The sequence below is a fragment of the Bombina bombina genome, chromosome 5 (genome assembly GCF_027579735.1).
Source record: "Bombina bombina isolate aBomBom1 chromosome 5, aBomBom1.pri, whole genome shotgun sequence".
Lineage (NCBI taxonomy): Eukaryota > Metazoa > Chordata > Amphibia > Anura > Bombinatoridae > Bombina > Bombina bombina.
This window is the reverse complement of record NC_069503.1, coordinates 437,065,736-437,085,442: the sequence shown is the minus strand read 5'-3', so window position 1 is coordinate 437,085,442 and position 19,707 is coordinate 437,065,736. Positions and strand designations below refer to the sequence as shown.

The 19,707-nt window shown below is 41.9% G+C and overlaps 1 protein-coding gene across 2 annotated transcripts in view; it reads left to right on the top strand.

Annotated features, from left to right (window-relative positions):
- ACP3 (acid phosphatase 3) overlaps nt 1–19,707 on the top strand; it is a 156,007-nt gene that overhangs the window by 79,737 nt on the left and 56,563 nt on the right. For both annotated transcript variants that reach the window (XM_053714294.1, XM_053714293.1), the window contains exon 7: nt 4,249–4,381. In XM_053714294.1, the coding sequence (XP_053570269.1) occupies nt 4,249–4,381 (133 nt within the window). The remainder of the gene's footprint in view (nt 1–4,248; nt 4,382–19,707) is intronic.

Below are 19,707 nucleotides of genomic sequence, written 5' to 3'. Positions count from 1 at the left end.
CTGCACGCTTGACTTTTCTCAGTTCATGGGCAGTTATTTTGCGCCTTGGTTTTTCCACACTCTTCTTGCGACCCTGTTGACTATTTTGAATGAAACGCTTGATTGTTCGATGATCACGCTTCAGAAGCTTTGCAATTTTAAGAGTGCTGCATCCCTCTGCAAGATATCTCACTATTTTTGACTTTTCTGAGCCTGTCAAGTCCTTCTTTTGACCCATTTTGCCAAAGGAAAGGAAGTTGCCTAATAATTATGCACACCTGATATAGGGTGTTGATGTCATTAGACCACACCCCTTCTCATTACAGAGATGCACATCACCTAATATGCTTAATTGGTAGTAGGCTTTCGAGCCTATACAGCTTAGAGTAAGACAACATGCATAAAGAGGATGATGTGGTCAAAATACTCATTTGCCTAATAATTCTGCACTCCCTGTATATATATATATATATATATATATATATATATATATATATATATATATATATATATATATATATATATATATATAGTGACCATATTGCCACTTCAAAAAGAGACACATATGAAAAATATGTATGTCAGGGATCTTATACAACACATTTCTTTAAACAGCACTGACAACAGCCCTGACATATGTATTTTTATATGTGTCCCTTTTTAAAGGGGCAATATGGTCAATATATATATATATATATATATAGGTACAGATACATATTGTACAAAAATGTCATCATATATATGTAGAAATATATATTTTTTAATAAATCCTAGAGAATGCGTGAGGACAAACACACCTGGCCTTCAACAGACTAGCCTCCTGGCATCTGGGGCCGACCGTGCGTGACAGGGGGTGGGGTCGGGCATGACGCTGGCGGGGTCGGGTGTGACATGAGCAGGGCCGTGCAGCCTTGAAAGAGAGAGCTCAAAAGAGGGGGGGTAGAGTGAGAGCAAAAGAGGGGGGATAGAGACAGCAAAAGAGACGGGGGAGGAAGAGCAAAAGTAAGGGGAGAGAGACAGCAAAAGAGGGGAGATAGAGAGAGCAAAATAGAGGGAGAGAAACAGCAAAAGAGAGGGGGGAGAAAGGGGGGAGAGTGAGCAAAAGAGAGGGGGGAGAGCACAAAAAAGAGGGGGAAAAGAGGGGGGAAGATAGGGGGAGAGAGTGCAAATGAGAGGGGAGAGATAGAGAGAGCAAAAGAGAGGGGGAGAGAGAGAGCAAAAGAGAGGGGGAGAGCACATAAGAGAGGGGAGAGAGCGCAAAAGAGAGAGGGAAAGAGAGAGAGCAAAAGAGAGGGGAGAGAGAGAGCAAAAGAGAGGGGTAGAGAGACAGCAAAGGAAAGGGAGAGAAACAGCAAAAGAGGGGGGGAAATAGAGCAAAAGAAAGGGGAGAGAGAGAGCAAAAGAGGGGGATAGAGACAGCAAAAGAGGGGGATAGAGACAACAAAAGAGAGGGGGGAGAGAATAAAAGAAAGGGGGAGAGAGAGCAAAAGAGGGGGGATAGAGAGAGCAAAAGAGAGGGGAGAGAGAGAGAGAGCAAAAGAGAGGGGGAAGAAAGAGAGCAAAAGAGCGGGATAGAGAGAGCAAAAGAGGGGGGAGAGAGACAGCAAAAGAGAGAGGGGAGAGAGCAAAAAAGGGGGGAGAGAGTAAAAGAGGGGTTAGAGAGAGCAAAAGGGAGGGGAGAGAGAGAGAGAGAGCAAAATATGGGGGAATAGAGAGAGCAAAAGAGGGGGATAGAGAGAGCAAAAGAGAGGGGGGAGAGAGAGATTGAGCAAAAGATGGGGGGGGGAGAGAGAGCAAAAGAGAGGGGGAGAGAGAGAGAGAGCAAAAGATGGGGGATAGAGAGAGCAAAAGAGGGGGGATAGAGAGAGCAAAAGAGGGGGATAGAGAGAGCAAAAGAGAGGGGGAAGAGAGAGAGAGCAAAAGATGGGGGATAGAGAGAGCAAAAGAGGGGGGATAGAGAGAACAAAAGAGAGGGGGAGAGAGAGAGCAAAAGAGAGGGGAGAGAGAGAGCAAAAGGGGTGGCATAGAGAGAGCAAAAGAGGGGGATAGAGAGAGCAAAAGAGAGGGAGAGAGACAGCAAAATAGAGTGGAGAGAGAGCAAAAAAAAGGGGAGAGAGATTGAAAGAGGGGGGTTAGAGAGAGCAAAAGAGAGGGGAGAGAAAGAGCAAAAGAGACGGGGAGAGAGACAGCAAAAGAGAGGGCTGAAAGAGATCAAAAGAGGGGGGGGGGAGACCGCAAAACAGTGGTGGAGAGAGCAAAAGAAAGGGGGAGAGAGAGAGCAAAAGAGAGGGAGAGAGAGAGCAAAAGTGAGGGAGAGAGAGAGTAAAAGTGAGGGAGAGAGAGAGCAAAAGTGAGAGAGAGAGAGCAAAAGAGAGGGGGAGAGAGAGAGAGCAAAAGAGGGGGGAGAGCACAAAAGAGAGGGAGGAAAAGAGAGGGGGAGATAGAGCAAAAGAGAGGGGGGGAGAGAGATCAAAAGAGAAGGGGGAGAGAGAGAGCAAAATAGAGAGAGGGGGAGAGAGAGAGCAGAAGAGAGGGGGGGAGAGCAAAAGAGAGGGGACAGAGAGAGCAAAATAGAGGGGGGATAGAGAGAAAGCAAGGGGTGGAACCACTGTACTGCAAAAATGGCCCTTGTACATGGGCTTTAGGACTAGTAGAACATATTCTGCTATGTGCAGAGCATTGGAATGTGAAATATTAATATTTGAATAAATATAACCTATTCTGCTATGTGCAGAACATTAGAACGTGAAATATTCATATTTTAATGTCGGGTTAGCACACATGAAAACATGCGATCAGGTTTGCGTGAGAGTGGGGTGCTAGGGTTTTTTCCCACTTTTATTTCTCCATTGACTTCTTTGGGGGAATACATGAACGCTCACACGATATTGTAAGTTTGTCTTTTTGCGCGCACAAGAGTGAAAACAGTTTACTTTCAACTCATACGCTTTACTTTTAGCGCAATTAATGCTCGAGTGGGAGTGTTAATTAGCGCTCTACTTGTAATCTGGCCCTAAATCTTTAAACAGGTATCTGTCTTCCTGTTCCTAGGATCTCAAAAAATACCTGCAATATTCATAGTAAAAACAGTGACAGTGATTAATCAGATTTTATTGCATTAGTTATAGGAATAGAATGCATTTGTGGAAACTTATAGATTTCTGTCCTTTATTTGTACCCTATATATTTATACACAGGGAAAAAATGTTCGCTTTACAGTTGTCAGAATATTATACTGGTTCTGAAGGGGGAAGTGGAATATTTAATTGTTAATGCATCTTTTATTGATTTGTTTATCTAGTTATTCAATCCCAGGTTAAAACATAATTGTTATTTAAAGATCTGGAGGTGTATTCTCATAGAGCCATCAAAATCACTGTGTTAAGACCAAAGACCGTGTGTTGTTGATACTTAACACTAATGAATATTAAATTCCTCTTAGGTTTCAAATTAATTTAAATTAGTTTCCTGATACATGATAGTCATAAGAGGGGAGATGATGGAAGCTGGCTCTTCATAAATATAATAATTAGCTGTTGTAACTGTAAGTGGTGAAAAAGGCTGCATCCCTTCAATGTCAATCTAATAAATTAACCCTCCATATATCAGACCACCACAATGTTGCCTTCAATTATATAACACTCTATCCAACTGAATAGCTTAATGCATTGCCTGCTTTAATGAATAAACCGCCTTTCCCCCAGAATAGCAACCTCTCTAAATAGTTAGCTTGATCTGCCACTATACCCTAATAAAATATATTCCTGTCAAGTCACTTAATACCCCATCACATCATCCCCTAACTCTAAAAAATACCCACCATTCTTGGATGCTTGTTCTTGACCCACCCAAAACCAGGTGGTTCCGAGCAAAGGACACAATTGTATCCACAATCCAGTGAACTAATCCTGGGACTTGCATCCAAAAGTAGGTTCCTATACATGTTTCAGAGATATTAGTATATTCTTGCCAGAAATATCATCTTAATTCTCTCTAGAAGGGTTTCTTTAGCCTCTTGCCATCAAAGTCTGAAAGGTTGGGATAATTTTTCTTATAGTATAGTACAAACATAAAACATAGCTGTTAGATTAGCTAGGCTTCTGAGCAATTTCTCTTAAATAATGTTTGAGGTTCATCTGGACCTTTTTGACGAGATTAATTTTATCTTTATCATTCTTCAGTCTCGAATACTAAATACCTTCCGTTCCTCAACAGAAATGTATGTATTAGTTTACACCTTTTTTTTGTGTTGTGCTTTCTATTTTGTAGAAAATTCACAATTTAACTCAACCTGAATGGGCCACTAACGAGACCATGAACAAGCTGCGATATCTGTCCGAAATGTCTCTGTCACTTCTCTACGGGGTACACAAGCAAGATGAGAAGTCCAGGCTGCAAGGAGGTACACTGCATTCTTTTTTTTAAATATATATACTGTACCAATTGCTGCTAAACCAAACAAGTTCAAGTATAGACAAAATTACAATGTTCATGCTCAGGAACAGCAATGCCCTACTGGGAGCTAGCTGCTGATTGGTGGCTGCACATATATGACACTTTTCATGGGCTCGCCTAATGTTCAGCTAGTCATGTGGAGAAGTAATATTCTCTTAACATTTCACGTGTCAATCTCAGTAGGGACGTAAAGATGATTGCCAGATATTTAAAATGGTAAACAGTATAATAAAAATTAAAGTGCACAATATTTATGTTTGATGCAAACTATGGATTTTTTTTCTAAATAAGATTAAATAAATTATTGCAAGAATGTAGTAATTAGCTATTATTATATGTTTTATATTATTATTCTATGCTTAAAGGGACACTGAACCCAAATTTTTTTTCTTTCGTGATTCAGATAGAGCATTCAATTTTAAGCAACTTTCTAATTTACTCCTATTATCAATTTTTCTTCGTTTTCTTGCCATCTTTATTTGAAAAAGAAGGCATCTAAGCTTTTTTTTTTTGGTTCAGCACTCTGGAAAGCACTTTTTTATTGGTGGATGAATTTATCCACCAATCAGCAAGAGCATCCCAGGTTGTTCACCAAAAATGGGCCGGCATATAAACTTACATTCTTGCATTTCAAATAAAGATACCAAGATAATGAAGAAAATTTTATAATAGGAGTACATTATAAAGTTGCTTAAAATGTCATGCTCTATCTGAATCACGAAAGAAAACATTTGGGTTCAGTGTCCCTTTAATATAATATTAACAGAATTTCTTACACATTTCTGTAAATTGATTACATCCTATTAAAAATTGGGTCTATATCAAAATTCCTAAACTCAAAATCCCTAATACCATGAGACAGAATCTTGAATCCAGAAAGATCCCTAATGTGTAAAATCCAGAAAATCAAAATGCAGAAACAACAAAATTCCTAAATTATAAAATCCCTAAAATCAAAATGCCTAAAATGCAAAATCCCTAAACTTAAAAACCCTATAGATACAATGTGCTATAATGTCCCCATCTTCACTATCTTTGTGCCTCTGCCTGGGGGGTTCAAGAGGCGCCCTACCGATCCTCTGGCATCCACCTCAAGTGAACCTTGGGGAATAATTTTACAAGGGGGGCTCCCAAGGCGGAGGTACAAAGATAGTGAAGATAGGGAGTCTGGACATCCCAGCCCCTCATATCTATAGGGTTTTTTTTAAATTTAGGGATTTTGCATTTTAGGGATTTTGATTTTAGGGATTTTGTTCTTTCTGCATTTTGATTTTCTGGATTTTAGACATTAGGGATTATAATCTTTCTGGATTTCAAGATTCTGTTTTACGGTATTAGGGATTTTGAGTTTAGGGATTTTGATCGCCTCCCATTGAAATGACATAATATTTTTTTAGGAATATTTATGGCTGACTAAAAATACCTATAGTATGTGTTTCAATATTTGATAAAAATGCAAGTAATTATTGGGAGCTCTGTGCAAGTATTAGTCATGAACTGAAAGGCTGCATTTCTGACTGAATATTGTGGTGGAGAGTATAAGGTGTAACAGGATTTAAAGGGACATGAAACCCAAATTTTTTCTTTCATGATTTAGAAAGAGCATACAATTATAAACAACTTTCTAATTTACTTCTATTATCTATTTTGCTTCATTCTCTTGATATTCTTTGCTGAAAAGCATATCTAGATATGCTTAGCTGCTGATTGGTAGCTGCACATATATGCCTCCTGTGATTGGTTCACTATGTGCATTGCTATTTCTTCATTAAAGGATATCTAAAGAATAAAGCAAATTAGGTAATAGAAGTAAATTGGAATGTTGTTTAAAATTATATTCTCTACCTTAATCATGAAAGAAAATGTTTGGGTATAGTGTCCCTTTAATTTAAAAAATCTGGTCATCTTTTTTTTTATTTTCAAAAATATTTTATTAGCATATTTTCCTCATATTATATATGCAGTGTATTTGATATAGGTTTATGTAGTGATTGTATGATATATATATACACATTACTTCTTACATTTTCTCTCACACACAAGCAGAGGCGTAACTAGAAACCACAGGGCCCAGGTGCAAGAATCTAATAAGGGCGCTTACAAGGGTTCAAAGGTGCAAGGCAAGCTCCCATTGGTTGATAATGTTTAGTTAGTAGTGGAAGCATGTTATATATGTGCAGGCGCAATGGAATTGAGAAGCTAAGCCCTTGTTAGGTAGGTCTAGAACTAATTTGAAGTTTTTAAAAAGATTACATACTTCTAAACAATATATGTAGATTTGTTATACAATGTTGCAAAACACTGCTGCCATAGCATACTAAACACACGTGCACACTCTTGAGATTTTATGAGCCAACATAGTTTTACTCTTCAGTAAAACATACATAACAAAGCAGATTTGATAACAGAAGTAAATTGGAAAGTGGTTTAAAATTGCATGCTCTATCTGGCTCATGAAAGTTTAATTTTGACTTTACTGTCCCTTTAACTTTAGCTGCAAAATGTTTAAAACATATATATTGCAAAAATGATATTTAACCTTTTCCCCAAATATTGTACTTCGTTTTCTAACTATGGGCCCGATCCGATATGCAGCATCACCCGCAAAAGCCGGCGGCGCCAAATTTTGCGCTGGTTTGGTATCCTATATACGGCGTAACATAGAAGTTACGCTCGTATATTTCACCCTTCAGCCGTAGTTTTTTGGCCCATAGAGTGATGTACCAAACCAGCACAGTTTGGTATCCAATATACAGCGCAAGGCCTTACTCCATTTTCACCTCGCCACAAAATGCACCCATAGCAGGCCTTGCGCTGAGTATTGGAGCACCGTAACTCCCTAAAATGCCTACAAAAAAAAATCTAACACTTAACGCATGCACAATGTCTATCTACCTGTCAACCCCAATCCCCCACCGATATACCTAATAAACGCCTAGATTTAGAGTTTGGCGTTAGCCATCAAAAGCAGCGTTAAGGGGTCCTAACGCTGCTTTTTAACGCCCGCTGGTATTTAGAGTCAGGCAGGAAAGGGTCTACCGCTCACTTTCTTTCCGCGACTCGAGGCTACCGCAGATCCCCTTACGTCAATTGCGTATCCTATCTTTTCAATGGGATTTGCCTAACGCTGGTATTACAAGTCTTGGAAGAAGTGAGCGGTAGAGCCTCTACCGACAAGACTCCTACCCTAAAAAAAAGTCTGTAGTTAAGAGCTTTATGAGCTAACATGGGAACATAAAGCTCTTAACTACAGTGCTAAAAAGTACACTAACACCCATAAACTACCTATGAATACCTAAACCGAGGCCCCCCCACAACGCAAACCCTATAGTAAAAATTTTTAACCCCTAATCTGCCACTCCGGACACCGCCGCAACCTACATTATACCTATGAACCCCTATTCTGCTGCCCCTAACATCGCCGACACCTATATTATATTTATTAACCCCTAATCTGCCCCCAACGTCGCTGCCACCTACCTACAATTATTAACCCCTAATCTGCCAACCAGACATCGCGGCCACTATAATAAATGTATTAACCCCTAAACCGCCGCACTCCCGCATCGCAAACACTATAATAAATTTTATTAAACCCTAACCTGCCCTCCCTAACATTGCCGCCACCTACCTACAAATATTAACCCCTAGTCTGCTGCCCCCACCGTCGCCGCTACTATAATAAAGTTATTAACCCCTAAACCTAAGTTTAACCCTAACCCTAACACCCCCCTACTTAAATATAATTTAAATTTAACTAAATAAATTTACTATAATTAAATAAATTAATCCTATTTAAAACTAAATACTTACCTATAAAACACTAATATAGATACAATATAAATAATTACATTGTAGCTATTTTAGCATTTATATTTATTTTACAGGCAACTTTGTATTTATTTTAACTAGGTACAATAGCTATTAAATAGTTAATAACTACTTAATAGCTACCTAGTTAAAATAATTTCAAAATTACCTGTAAAATAAATCCTAACCTAAGTTACAAATACACCTAACACTACACTATCAATAAATTAATTAATTAAATAAATTACCTACAATTAGCTAAACTAAAATACAATTAAATCTATCCATCCGGTAGAAGTCTTCATCCAAGCGGGGCAAGAGGAGGTCTTCTATCTTCATCCATCTGGAGCGGAGCCATCTTCCATCCAGCCGACACGGAGCCATCCTCTTCAACCGACGGACTAACGATTAATGACGGATCCTTTAAGGGACGTCATCCAAGATGGTGTCCCTCGAATTCCGATTGGCTGATAGGATTCTATCAGCCAATCGGAATTAAGGTAGGAAAAGTATTGAAGTTCAATCCGATTGACCTCGCATTCTATTGGCTGATCGGAACAGCGAATCGGATTGAAATTCAATCTGATTGGCTGATTGAATCAGCCAATCAGATTTTTCCTACCTTAATTCCGATTGGCTGATAGAATCAGCCAATCGGAATTCGAGGGACACCATCTTGGATGACATCCCTTAAAGGAACCGTCATTCGTCGTTAGTCCGTCGGTTGAAGAGGATGGCTCCGCATCGGCTGGATGGAAGATGGCTCCGCTCCACTCCGGATGGATGAAGATAGAAGATGCCGCTTGGATGAACACTTCTACAGGATGGAGGACCTCTTCTTGCTCTTACTTAGGTTTAGGGGTTAATAACTTTATTTTAGTAGCGGCGACGGTGGGGGCGGCAGATTAGGGTTTAATATTTGTAGGTAGGTGGCAGCGATGTTAGTGAAGGCAGATTAGGGGTTAATACAATTATTATAGTGTTTGTGAGGCGGGAGTGTGGCGGGTTAGGGGTTAATACATTTATCATAGTGGCAGCAAAGTCCGGTCGGCAGATTAGGAGTTAATAAGTGTAGGTAGGTGGCGGCGACGTTGGGGGGGGCAGATTAGGGGGTAATAAGTGTAAGGTTAGGGGTGTTTAGATTCGGGGTTCATGTTAGGGTGTTAGGTGTAGACTTAGAGAGTGTTTCCCCATAGGAAACAATGGGGCTGCGTTAGGAGCTGAACGCTGCTTTTTTGCAAGTGTTAGGTTTTTTTTTCATCCAGCTCAGCCCCATTGTTTCCTATGGGGATATCGTACACGAGCACGTTTTTCCAGCTTACCGCTACCGTAGGCAACGCTGGTATTGAGGGTTGAAGTGGAGCTAAATTATGCTCAACGCTCCCTTTTCTGAGGCTAACGCAGCCATTCAGACAACTCTAAATACCAGCGTTGTCTTAAGGGTGCACTGGAAAAAAGGAGCGTTAGCACCACGGGTCTTTACTGACAAAACTCTAAATATAGGCGAAAGTGTTTAGCCCCTAAACTGCCGCTCCCGGACCCCGCCGCCACTAAATAAAGTGTTTAACCCCTAAACCGCCGCTCCCGGACCCCGCCGCCACCTACATTATATTTATTACCCTCTAATCTGATCCCCCGCACACCGCCGCCACCTACATTATATTTATTACCCTCTAATCTGATCCCCCTACACAGCCGCCAGCTACATTAAATATATTAACCCTTAATCTGACCCCCCCTACACAGCCGGCAGCTACATGAACTATATTAACCCCTAATCTGAGCCCCCTACCCTGCCGCCACCTATTTCTCTTGTTAGGTGTATCCAGTCCACGGATCATCCATTACTTGTGGGATATTCTCCTTCCCAACAGGAAGTTGCAAGAGGATCACCCACAGCTGAGCTGCTATATAGCTCCTCCCCTAACTGCCATATCCAGTCATTCTCTTGCAAGCTCTCAACATAGCTGGAGGTAGTAAGAGGAAAGTGGTAAAATATAGTTAGTTTTTTCTTCAATCAAAAGTTTATTGTTTTTAAATGGTACCGGAGTGTACTATTTTATCTCAGGCAGCATTTAGAAGAAGAATCTGCCTGCATTTTTCTATGATCTTAGCAGAAGTAACTAAGATCCACTGCTATTCTCACATATGTCTAAGGAGTGAGGTAACTTCAGAGGGAGAATGGCGTGCAGGGTATCCTGCAATAAGGTATGTGCAGTTAAGTTTTTCTAGGGATGGAATTTGCTAGAAAATGCTGCTGATACCGGATTAATGTAAGTTAAAGCCTAAATACAGTGATTTAATAGCGACTAGTATCAGGCTTGCTATCAGAGGTATATACTCTGATTAATGTGCAATATAAAACGTTTGCTGGCATGTTTAATCGTTTTTATATATGCTTTGGTGATAAAACTTATTGGGGCCTAGTTTTTTCCACATGGCTGGCTTTATTTTTGCCTAGAAACAGTTTCCTGAGGCTTTCCACTGTTATAGTATAAAAGTTACAGTTGGTGCAGTTAAAATTACAAACTGTGACATTCAGCTTCCCTCAGCAGTCCCCTGCATGCTATAGGACATCTCTGAAGGGCTCAAAAGGCTTCAAAAGTAGGAGCTGTGGCAGTTGTTATGACTGTTTAAAAAACATATTTTTCGTTTTGTTAATCTGTTTTTTGTATTAAGGGGTTAATCATCCATTTGCAAGTGGGTGCAATGCTCTGCTAACTTGTTACATACACTGTAAAAATTTCGTTAGTTTAACTGCCTTTTTTCACTGTTATTTCAAATTTTGGCTAACTTTGTTTCTCTTAAAGGCACAGTAACGTTTTTTTATATTGCTTGTTAACTTGATTTAGTGTTTTCCAAGCTTGCTAGTCTATTGACATAGAGGAAACTTCTTGTTCATTATGTTTAAAAGCCATGGTGGAACCCCATAGGAGAATCTGTACTAAATGTATTGATTTCACTTTAAACAATAAAGATCAGCTGTTATCTTTAAAAGAATTATCACCAGAGGATTCTGACGAGGGGGAAGTTATGCCGACCAACTCTCCCCACGTGTCGGACCCTTTGACTCCCGCTCAAGGGACTCACACTAAAATGGCGCCAAGTACATCAAAGACGCCCATAGCGATTACTTTGCAGGACATGGCGGCAATCATGGATAATACCCTGTCAGCGGTATTAGCCAGACTGCCTGAATTCAGAGGAAAGCGCGATAGCTCTGGGGTTAGACGTAATACAGAGCGCGCAGATGTTTTAAGGCCCATGTCTGATACTGCCTCACAATATGCAGAAGCTGAGGAAGAGCTTCAGTCTGTGGGTGACGTCTCTGACTCGGGGAAACCTGATTCAGATATGTCTACTTTTAAATTTAAGCTTGAGAACCTCCGGGTGTTGCTTGGAGAGGTTTTAGCTGCTCTGAATGACTGTGACACAATTGCAGTGCCAGAGAAATTGTGTAGACTGGATAAATACTACGCGGTGCCAGTGTGTACTGACGTTTTTCCAATACCTAAAAGGTTTACAGAAATTATTACTAAGGAGTGGGACAGACCCGGTGTGCCGTTTCCCCCCCCCCCCCCTTCCTATTTTTAGAAAAAAATTTCCAATAGACGCCACCACACAGGACTTATGGCAGACGGTCCCTAAGGTGGAGGGAGCAGTTTCTACTTTAGCAAAGCGTACCACTATCCCTGTCGAGGACAGTTGTGCTTTTTCAGATCCAATGGATAAAAAATTAGAAGGTTACCTTAAGAAAATGTTTATTCAACAAGGTTTTATCCTGCAGCCCCTTGCATGCATTGCTCCTGTCACTGCTGCTGCGGAGTTCTGGTTTCAGTCTCTGGAAGAGGCCTTTCAGACAGCTACTCCATTGACTGAAATACTTGACAAGCTTAGAACACTTAAGCTAGCTAATTCTTTTGTTTCTGATGCCATTGTTCATTTGACTAAACTAACGGCTAAGAATTCTGGATTCGCCATCCAGGCGTGTAGGGCGCTATGGCTTAAATCGAAACTTCAAGGCAGGTGCAGCATCAACTTCCTCTGCTACAAAACAAGAGGGAACTTTTGCGCAATCCAAGCCGGCCTGGAAATCTAACCAGGCCTGGAGCAAAGACAAGCAGGCCAGAAAGCCTGCTGCTGCCTCTAAGACAGCATGAAGGAACGACCCCCTATCCGGCAACGGATCTAGTAGGGGGCAGACTTTCTCTCTTCGCCCAGGCGTGGGCAAGAGATGTTCAGGATCCCTGGGCGTTGGAGATCATATCTCAGGGATATCTTCTGGACTTCAAAGCTTCCCCCCCACAAGGGAGATTTCACCTTTCGAGATTATCTGTAAACCAGATAAAGAAAGAGGCATTCTTAAGCTGTGTGCAAGACCTCCTAATAATGGGAGTGATCCATCCAGTTCCACAGATGGAACAAGGACAGGGATTTTATTCAAATCTGTTTGTGGTTCCCAAAAAAGAGGGAACCTTCAGACCAATTTTGGATCTAAAGATCTTAAACAAATTCCTCAGAGTTCCATCGTTCAAAATGGAAACTATTCGGACAATCCTACCTATGATCCAGGAGGGTCAGTACATGACCACAGTGGATTTGAAGGATGCTTACCTTCACATACCGATTCACAAAGATCATCATCGGTTCCTAAGGTTTGCCTTTCTAGACAGGCATTACCAGTTTGTGGCTCTTCCCTTCAGGTTAGCTACAGCCCCAAGAATTTTTACAAAGGTTCTGGGGTCTCTTCTGGCGGTCCTAAGACCACGGGGCATAGCAGTGGCCCCTTATCTAGACGACATCCTGATACAGGCGACAAACTTCCAAATTGCCAAATCTCATACGGACATAGTGTTGGCATTTCTGAGGTCGCATGGGTGGAAAGTGAACGAGGGAAAGAGTTCTCTATCACCCCTCACAAGGGTTTCCTTCCTAGGAACTCTGATAGATTCTGTAGAAATGAAAATTTACCTGACGGAGTCCAGGTTATCAAAGCTTCTAAATTCCTGCCATGTTCTTCACTACATTCCGCGCCCTTCGGTGGCTCAGTGCATGGAAGTGATCGGCTTAATGGTAGCGGCGATGGACATAGTGCCATTTACGCGCCTACATCTCAGACCGCTGCAATTATGCATGCTCAGTCAGTGGAATGGGGATTACACAGATTTGTCCCCTCTGCTAAATCTGGATCAAGAGACCAGAGATTCTATTCTCTGGTGGCTATCTCGGGTCCATCTGTCCAAAGGTATGACCTTTCGCAGGACAGATTGGACAATTGTAACAACAGATGCCAGCCTTCTAGGTTGGGGTGCAGTCTGGAATTCCCTGAAGGCTCAGGGATCGTGGACTCAGGAGGAGAAACTCCTCCCAATAAATATTCTGGAGTTAAGAGCAATATTCAATGCTCTTCTAGCTTGACCTCAGTTAGCAACCCTGAGGTTCATCAGATTTCAGTCGGACAACATCACTGTGGCTTACATCAACCATCAAGGGGGGACCAGGAGCTCCCTAGCGATGTTAGAAGTCTCTGGGCAGAGACTCACTCTTGCCATCTATCAGCGATCCATATCCCAGGTGTAGAGAACTGGGAGGCGGATTTTCTAAGTCGTCAGACTTTTCATCCGGGGGAGTGGGAACTCCATCCGGAGGTGTTTGCTCAATTGGTTCATCATTGGGGCACACCAGAATTGGATCTCATGGCGTCTCGCCAGAACGCCAAGTTTCCTTGTTACGGATCCAGGTCCAGGGACCCCAAAGCGACGCTGATAGATGCTCTAGCAGCACCGTGGTTCTTCAACCTGGCTTATGTGTTTCCACCGTTTCCTCTGCTCCCTCGACTGATTGCCAAAATCAAACAGGAGAGAGCATCGGTGATCTTGATCGCGCCTGCGTGGCCACGCAGGACCTGGTATGCAGACCTGGTGGACATGTCATCCTTTCCACCTTGGCCTCTGCCTCTGAGACAAAACCTTCTACTACAAGGTCCTTTCAATCATCCAAATCTAATTTCTCTGAGACTGACTGCCTGGAGATTGAACGCTTGATTTTATCAAGGCGTGGCTTCTCCGAGTCAGTCATTGATACCTTAATACAGGCACGAAAGCCTGTAACCAGGAAAATCTACCATAAGATATGGCGCAAATATCTTCATTGGTGTGAATCCAAGAATTACTCATGGAGTAAGGTTAAGATTCCTAGGATATTGTCCTTTCTTCAAGAGGGTTTGGATAAAGGATTATCAGCTAGTTCTTTAAAGGGACAGATTTCTGCTCTGTCTATCCTTTTGCAAAAGCGTCTGGCAGAGGTTCCAGACGTCCAGGCATTTTGTCAGGCTTTGGTTAGAATTAAGCCTGTGTTTAAACCTGTTGCTCCTCCATGGAGCTTAAACTTGGTTCTTAAGGTTCTTCAAGGAGTTCCGTTTGAACCCCTTCATTCCATTGATATCAAACTTTTATCTTGGAAAGTTCTGTTTTTGATGGCTATTTCCTCGCCTCGTAGAGTCTCTGAGTTATCAGCTTTACAATGTGATTCTCCTTATCTGATTTACCAAACAGATAAAGTAGTTCTGCGTACAAAACCTGGGTTTTTACCTAAGGTAGTTTCCAACAAGAATATCAATCAAGAGATTGTTGTTCCATCATTGTGTCCTAATCCTTCTTCAAAGAAGGAACGTCTTTTACATAATTTGGACGTAGTCCGTGCTTTAAAGTTTTACTTACAAGCGACTAAAGATTTTCGTCAAACATCTTCCCTGTTTGTTGTTTACTCTGGACAGAGGAGAGGTCAAAAGGCTTCGGCAACCTCTCTTTCTTTTTGGCTTCGGAGCGTAATACGCTTAGCCTATGAGACTGCTGGACAGCAGCCCCCTGAAAGGATTACAGCTCATTCTACTAGAGCTGTGGCTTCCACCTGGGCCTTTAAAAATGAGGCTTCTGTTGAACAGATTTGCAAAGCGGCAACTTGGTCTTCGCTTCATACCTTTTCAAAATTTTACAAATTTGATACTTTTGCTTCTTCGGAGGCTATTTTTGGGAGAAAGGTTCTACAGGCAGTGGTCCCTTCTGTTTAAGTACCTGCCTTGTCCCTCCCTTCATCCGTGTACTTTAGCTTTGGTATTGGTATCCCACAAGTAATGGATGATCCGTGGACTGGATACACCTAACAAGAGAAAACATAATTTATGCTTACCTGATAAATGTATTTCTCTTGTGGTGTATCCAGTCCATGGCCCGCCCTGTCCTTTTAAGGCAGGTCTAAATTTTAAACTACAGTCACCACTGCACCCTATGGTTTCTCCTTTCTCGGCTAGTTTCGGTCGAATGACTGGATATGGCAGTTAGGGGAGGAGCTATATAGCAGCTCAGCTGTGGGTGATCCTCTTGCAACTTCCTGTTGGGAAGGAGAATATCCCACAAGTAATGGATGATCCGTGGACTGGATACACCACAAGAGAAATAAATTTATCAGGTAAGCATAAATTATGTTTTTAACTATATTAACCCCTAATCTGAGCCCCCTACACCGCCGCCAGCTATATTAAATATATTAACCCCTAATCTAATCCCCCTACACCGCCGACACCTATTTTAAATATATTAACCCCTAATCTAATCCCCCTACACCGCCGCCACCTATTTTAAATATGTTAACCACTAAACCTACGTTTAACCCTAACACCCCCTAACTTAATTATTATTGAAATAAATCTAAATAATATTAATATTATTAACTAAAGTATTCCTATTTAAAACTAAATACTTACCTGTAAAATAAACCCTAAGATAGCTACAATATAATTAATAATTACATTGTAGCTATTTTAGGATTTATATTTATTTTTCAGGTATATTTGTATTTATTTTAACTAGGTACAATAGCTATTAAATAGTTAAGAACTATTTAATAGCTACCTAGTTAAAATAATTACAAAATTACCTGTAAAATAAATCCTAACCTAAGTTACAAATACACCTAACACTACACTATCAATCAATTAATTAAATAAATTAACTACAATTATCTAATATAAAATACAATTACAGTGGGGCAAAAAAAGTATTTAGTCAGCCACCACCAATTGTGCAAGTTCTCCCACTTAAGAAGATGAGAGAGGCCTGTAATTTTCATCATAGGTATACCTCAACTATGAGAGACAAAATGTGGAAACAAATCCAGACAATCACATTGTCTGATTTGGAAAGAATTTATTTGCATATTATGGTGGAAAATAAGTATTTGGTCACCTACAAACAAGCAAGATGTTTGGCTCTCACAGACCTGTATCTTCTTCTTTAAGAGGCTCCTTTGTTCTCCACTCATTACCTGTATTAATGGCACCGGTTTGAACTTGTTATCAGTATAAAAGACACCTGTGCACAACCTCAATCAGTCACACTACAAACTCCACTATGGTGAAGACCAAAGAGCTGTCGAAGGACACCAGAAACAAAATTGTAGACCTGCACCAGGCTGGGAAGACTGAATCTGCAATAGGCAAGCAGTTTGGTGTGAAGAAATCAACTGTGGGAGCAATAATTAGAAAATGGAAGACATACAAGACCACTGATAATCTCCCTCGATCTGGGGCTCCACGGAAGATCTCACCCAGTGGGATCAAAATGATCACAACAACGGTGAGCAAACATCCCAGAACCACACGGGGGGACCTAGTGAATGACCTGCAGAGAGCTTGGACCAACGTAACAAAGGCTACCATCAGTAACACACTACTCCGCCAGGGACTCAGATCCTGCAGTGCCAGACGTGTCCCCCTGCTTAAGCCAGTAGATGTCCAGCCCGTCTGAAGTATGCTGGAAAGCATTTGGATGATCCAGAAGCGGATTGGGAGAATGTCATATGGTCAGATGAAACCAAAGTAGAACTGTTTGGTAAAAACACATCTCGTCGTATTTGGAGGAGAGAGAATGCTGAGTTGCAACCAAAGAACACCATACCTACTGTGAAGCATGGGGGTAGCAACATCATGCTTTGGGGCTGTTTCTCTGCAAAGGGAACAGGACGACTGATCCGTGTACATGAAAGAATGAATGGGGCCATGTATCGTGAGATTTTGAGTGCAAACCTCCTTCCATCAGCAAGGGCATTGAAGATGAAATGTGGCTGGGTCTTTCAGCATGACAATGATCCCAACCCACACTACCCGGGCAACGAAGGAGTGGCTTCGTAAGAAGCATTTCAAGGTCCTGGAGTGGCCTAGCCAGTCTTCAGATCTCAACCCCATAGAACACCTTTGGAGGGAGTTGAAAGTCCGTGTTGCCCAGCGACAGCCCCAAAACATCACTGCTCTAGAGGAGATCTGCATGCAGGAATAGGCCAACATACCAGCAACAGTGTGTGACAACCTTGTGAAGACTTACAGAAAACGTTTGACCTCTGTCATTGCCAACAAAGGATATATAACAAAGTATTGAGATGAACTTTTGATATTGACCAAATATTTATTTTCCACCATAATTTGCAAATACATTCTTTTCAAATCAGACAATGTGATTGTCTGGATTTGTTTCCACATTTTGTCTCTCATAGTTGAGGTATACCTATGATGAAAATTACAGGCCTCTCTCATCTTCTTAAGTGGGAGAACTTGCACAATTGGTGGCTGACTAAATACTTTTTTGCCCCACTGTAAATAAACTAAACTATATTACAAAAAAAACAAACACTAAATTACAAAACATAAAAAAATATTAAAAGAATTTTAATCTAGTTACACCTAATTTAGCCCCCTAATAAAATAAAAAAGCCCCCCAAAATAATAAAATTTCCCTACCCTAAACTAAATTACAAAGTAACCAGCTCTTTTACCAGCCCTTATAAGGGCTTTTTGCGGGGCATTGCCCCAAAGTAATCAGCTCTTTTACCTGTAAAAAAAAGCAATACAATACCCCCCCCCACATTACAACCCACCACCCACACACCCCTACTCTAAAACCCACCCGATCCCACCTTAAATAAACCTAACACTACCCCATTGAAGATCCCCCTACCTTGAGCCGTGTTCATCCAGCCGGGCACCACTGGTCATCCGATGCGGCAGAAGAGGACATCCGGACCGGCAGAAGTCTTTATCCGATCGGGGCAGAAGAGGTCCTCCATCCGGCCGAAGTCTTCATCCAAGCGGGGCAGAAGAGGTCCTCCATCCGGCCAAAGTCTTCATCAAAGGCGGGGCAGAAGAGGTCCTCCATCCGGCAGAAGTCTTCATCCATCCACGGCTCCATCTTCAAGACCTCAGACACGGAACATCCTCCTCGGCCAACGGACTAACGACGAATGAAGGTTCCTTTAAATTACGTCATCCAAGATGGCATCCCTCGAATTCCGATTGACTGATAAGATTCTATCAGCCAATCGGAATTAAGGTAGGGAAAATCCGATTGGTTGATTGAATCAGCCAATCGGATTGAAGTTCAATCCGATTGGCTGATTGGATCAGCCAATAGAATTGACGTTACATTCTATTGACTGATCCAATCAGCCAATTGGATTGAACTTCAATCCGATTGGCTGATTCAATATACCAATCGGATTTTTCCTACCTTAATTCCGATTGGCTGATAGAATCCTATCAGCCAATCGGAATTCGAGGGACGCCATCTTGGATGACGTAATTTAAAGGAACCTTCATTTGTCATTAGTCCGTCGGCCGAGGAGGATGTTCCGCGTCGGAGGTCTTGAGGATGGAGCCGCGGATGGATGAAGACTTCTGCCGGATGGAGGACCTCTTCTGCCACGCTTTGATGAAGACTTCGGCCGGATGGAGGACCTCTTCTGCCCCGCTTGGATGAAGACTTCGGCCGGATGGAGGACCTCTTCTGCCCCGATCGGATGAAGACTTCTGCCGGTCCAAATGTCCTCTTCTGCCACATCGGATGACCAGTGGTGCACAGCTGGGTGAACACGGCTCAAGGTAGGGTGATCTTCAATGGGGTAGTGTTAGGTTTATTTAAGGGGGGATCGGGTGGGTTTTAGAGTAGGGGTGTGTGGGTGGTGGGTTTTAATGTTGGGGAGGTATTGTATTGCTTTTTTTTTAAAGGTAAAAGAGCTGATTACTTTGGGGCAATGCCCCGCAAAAAGCCCTTTTAAGGGCTGGTAAAATAGCTGGTTACTTTGTAATTTCAGGAGCGGACTGAGACTAATCAGGACCCCCGGGCAAAAATTAGGCAAGGGCCCCCACTGTCTCACACTGACCCAAATGTATTCAAATGTATACAAATGATCATGGAAGCCTCCCTGCCCTGCCCCCACCAGGCCCCCATTGTCAAGGGCCAGAGACAGGGCCCCAACCACCAGAGCCAGACCCAACAATCCATGGCCCTCACAGTGACAGACCCATGACAGGACCCCCACACACGCTAGGGCCCCCAAACAACAAACCCCACATCCAGACACAAGGGTCCCCAATAAACCCACACTTAACTGCTTAGTTACTGATAGAGCAGCTGT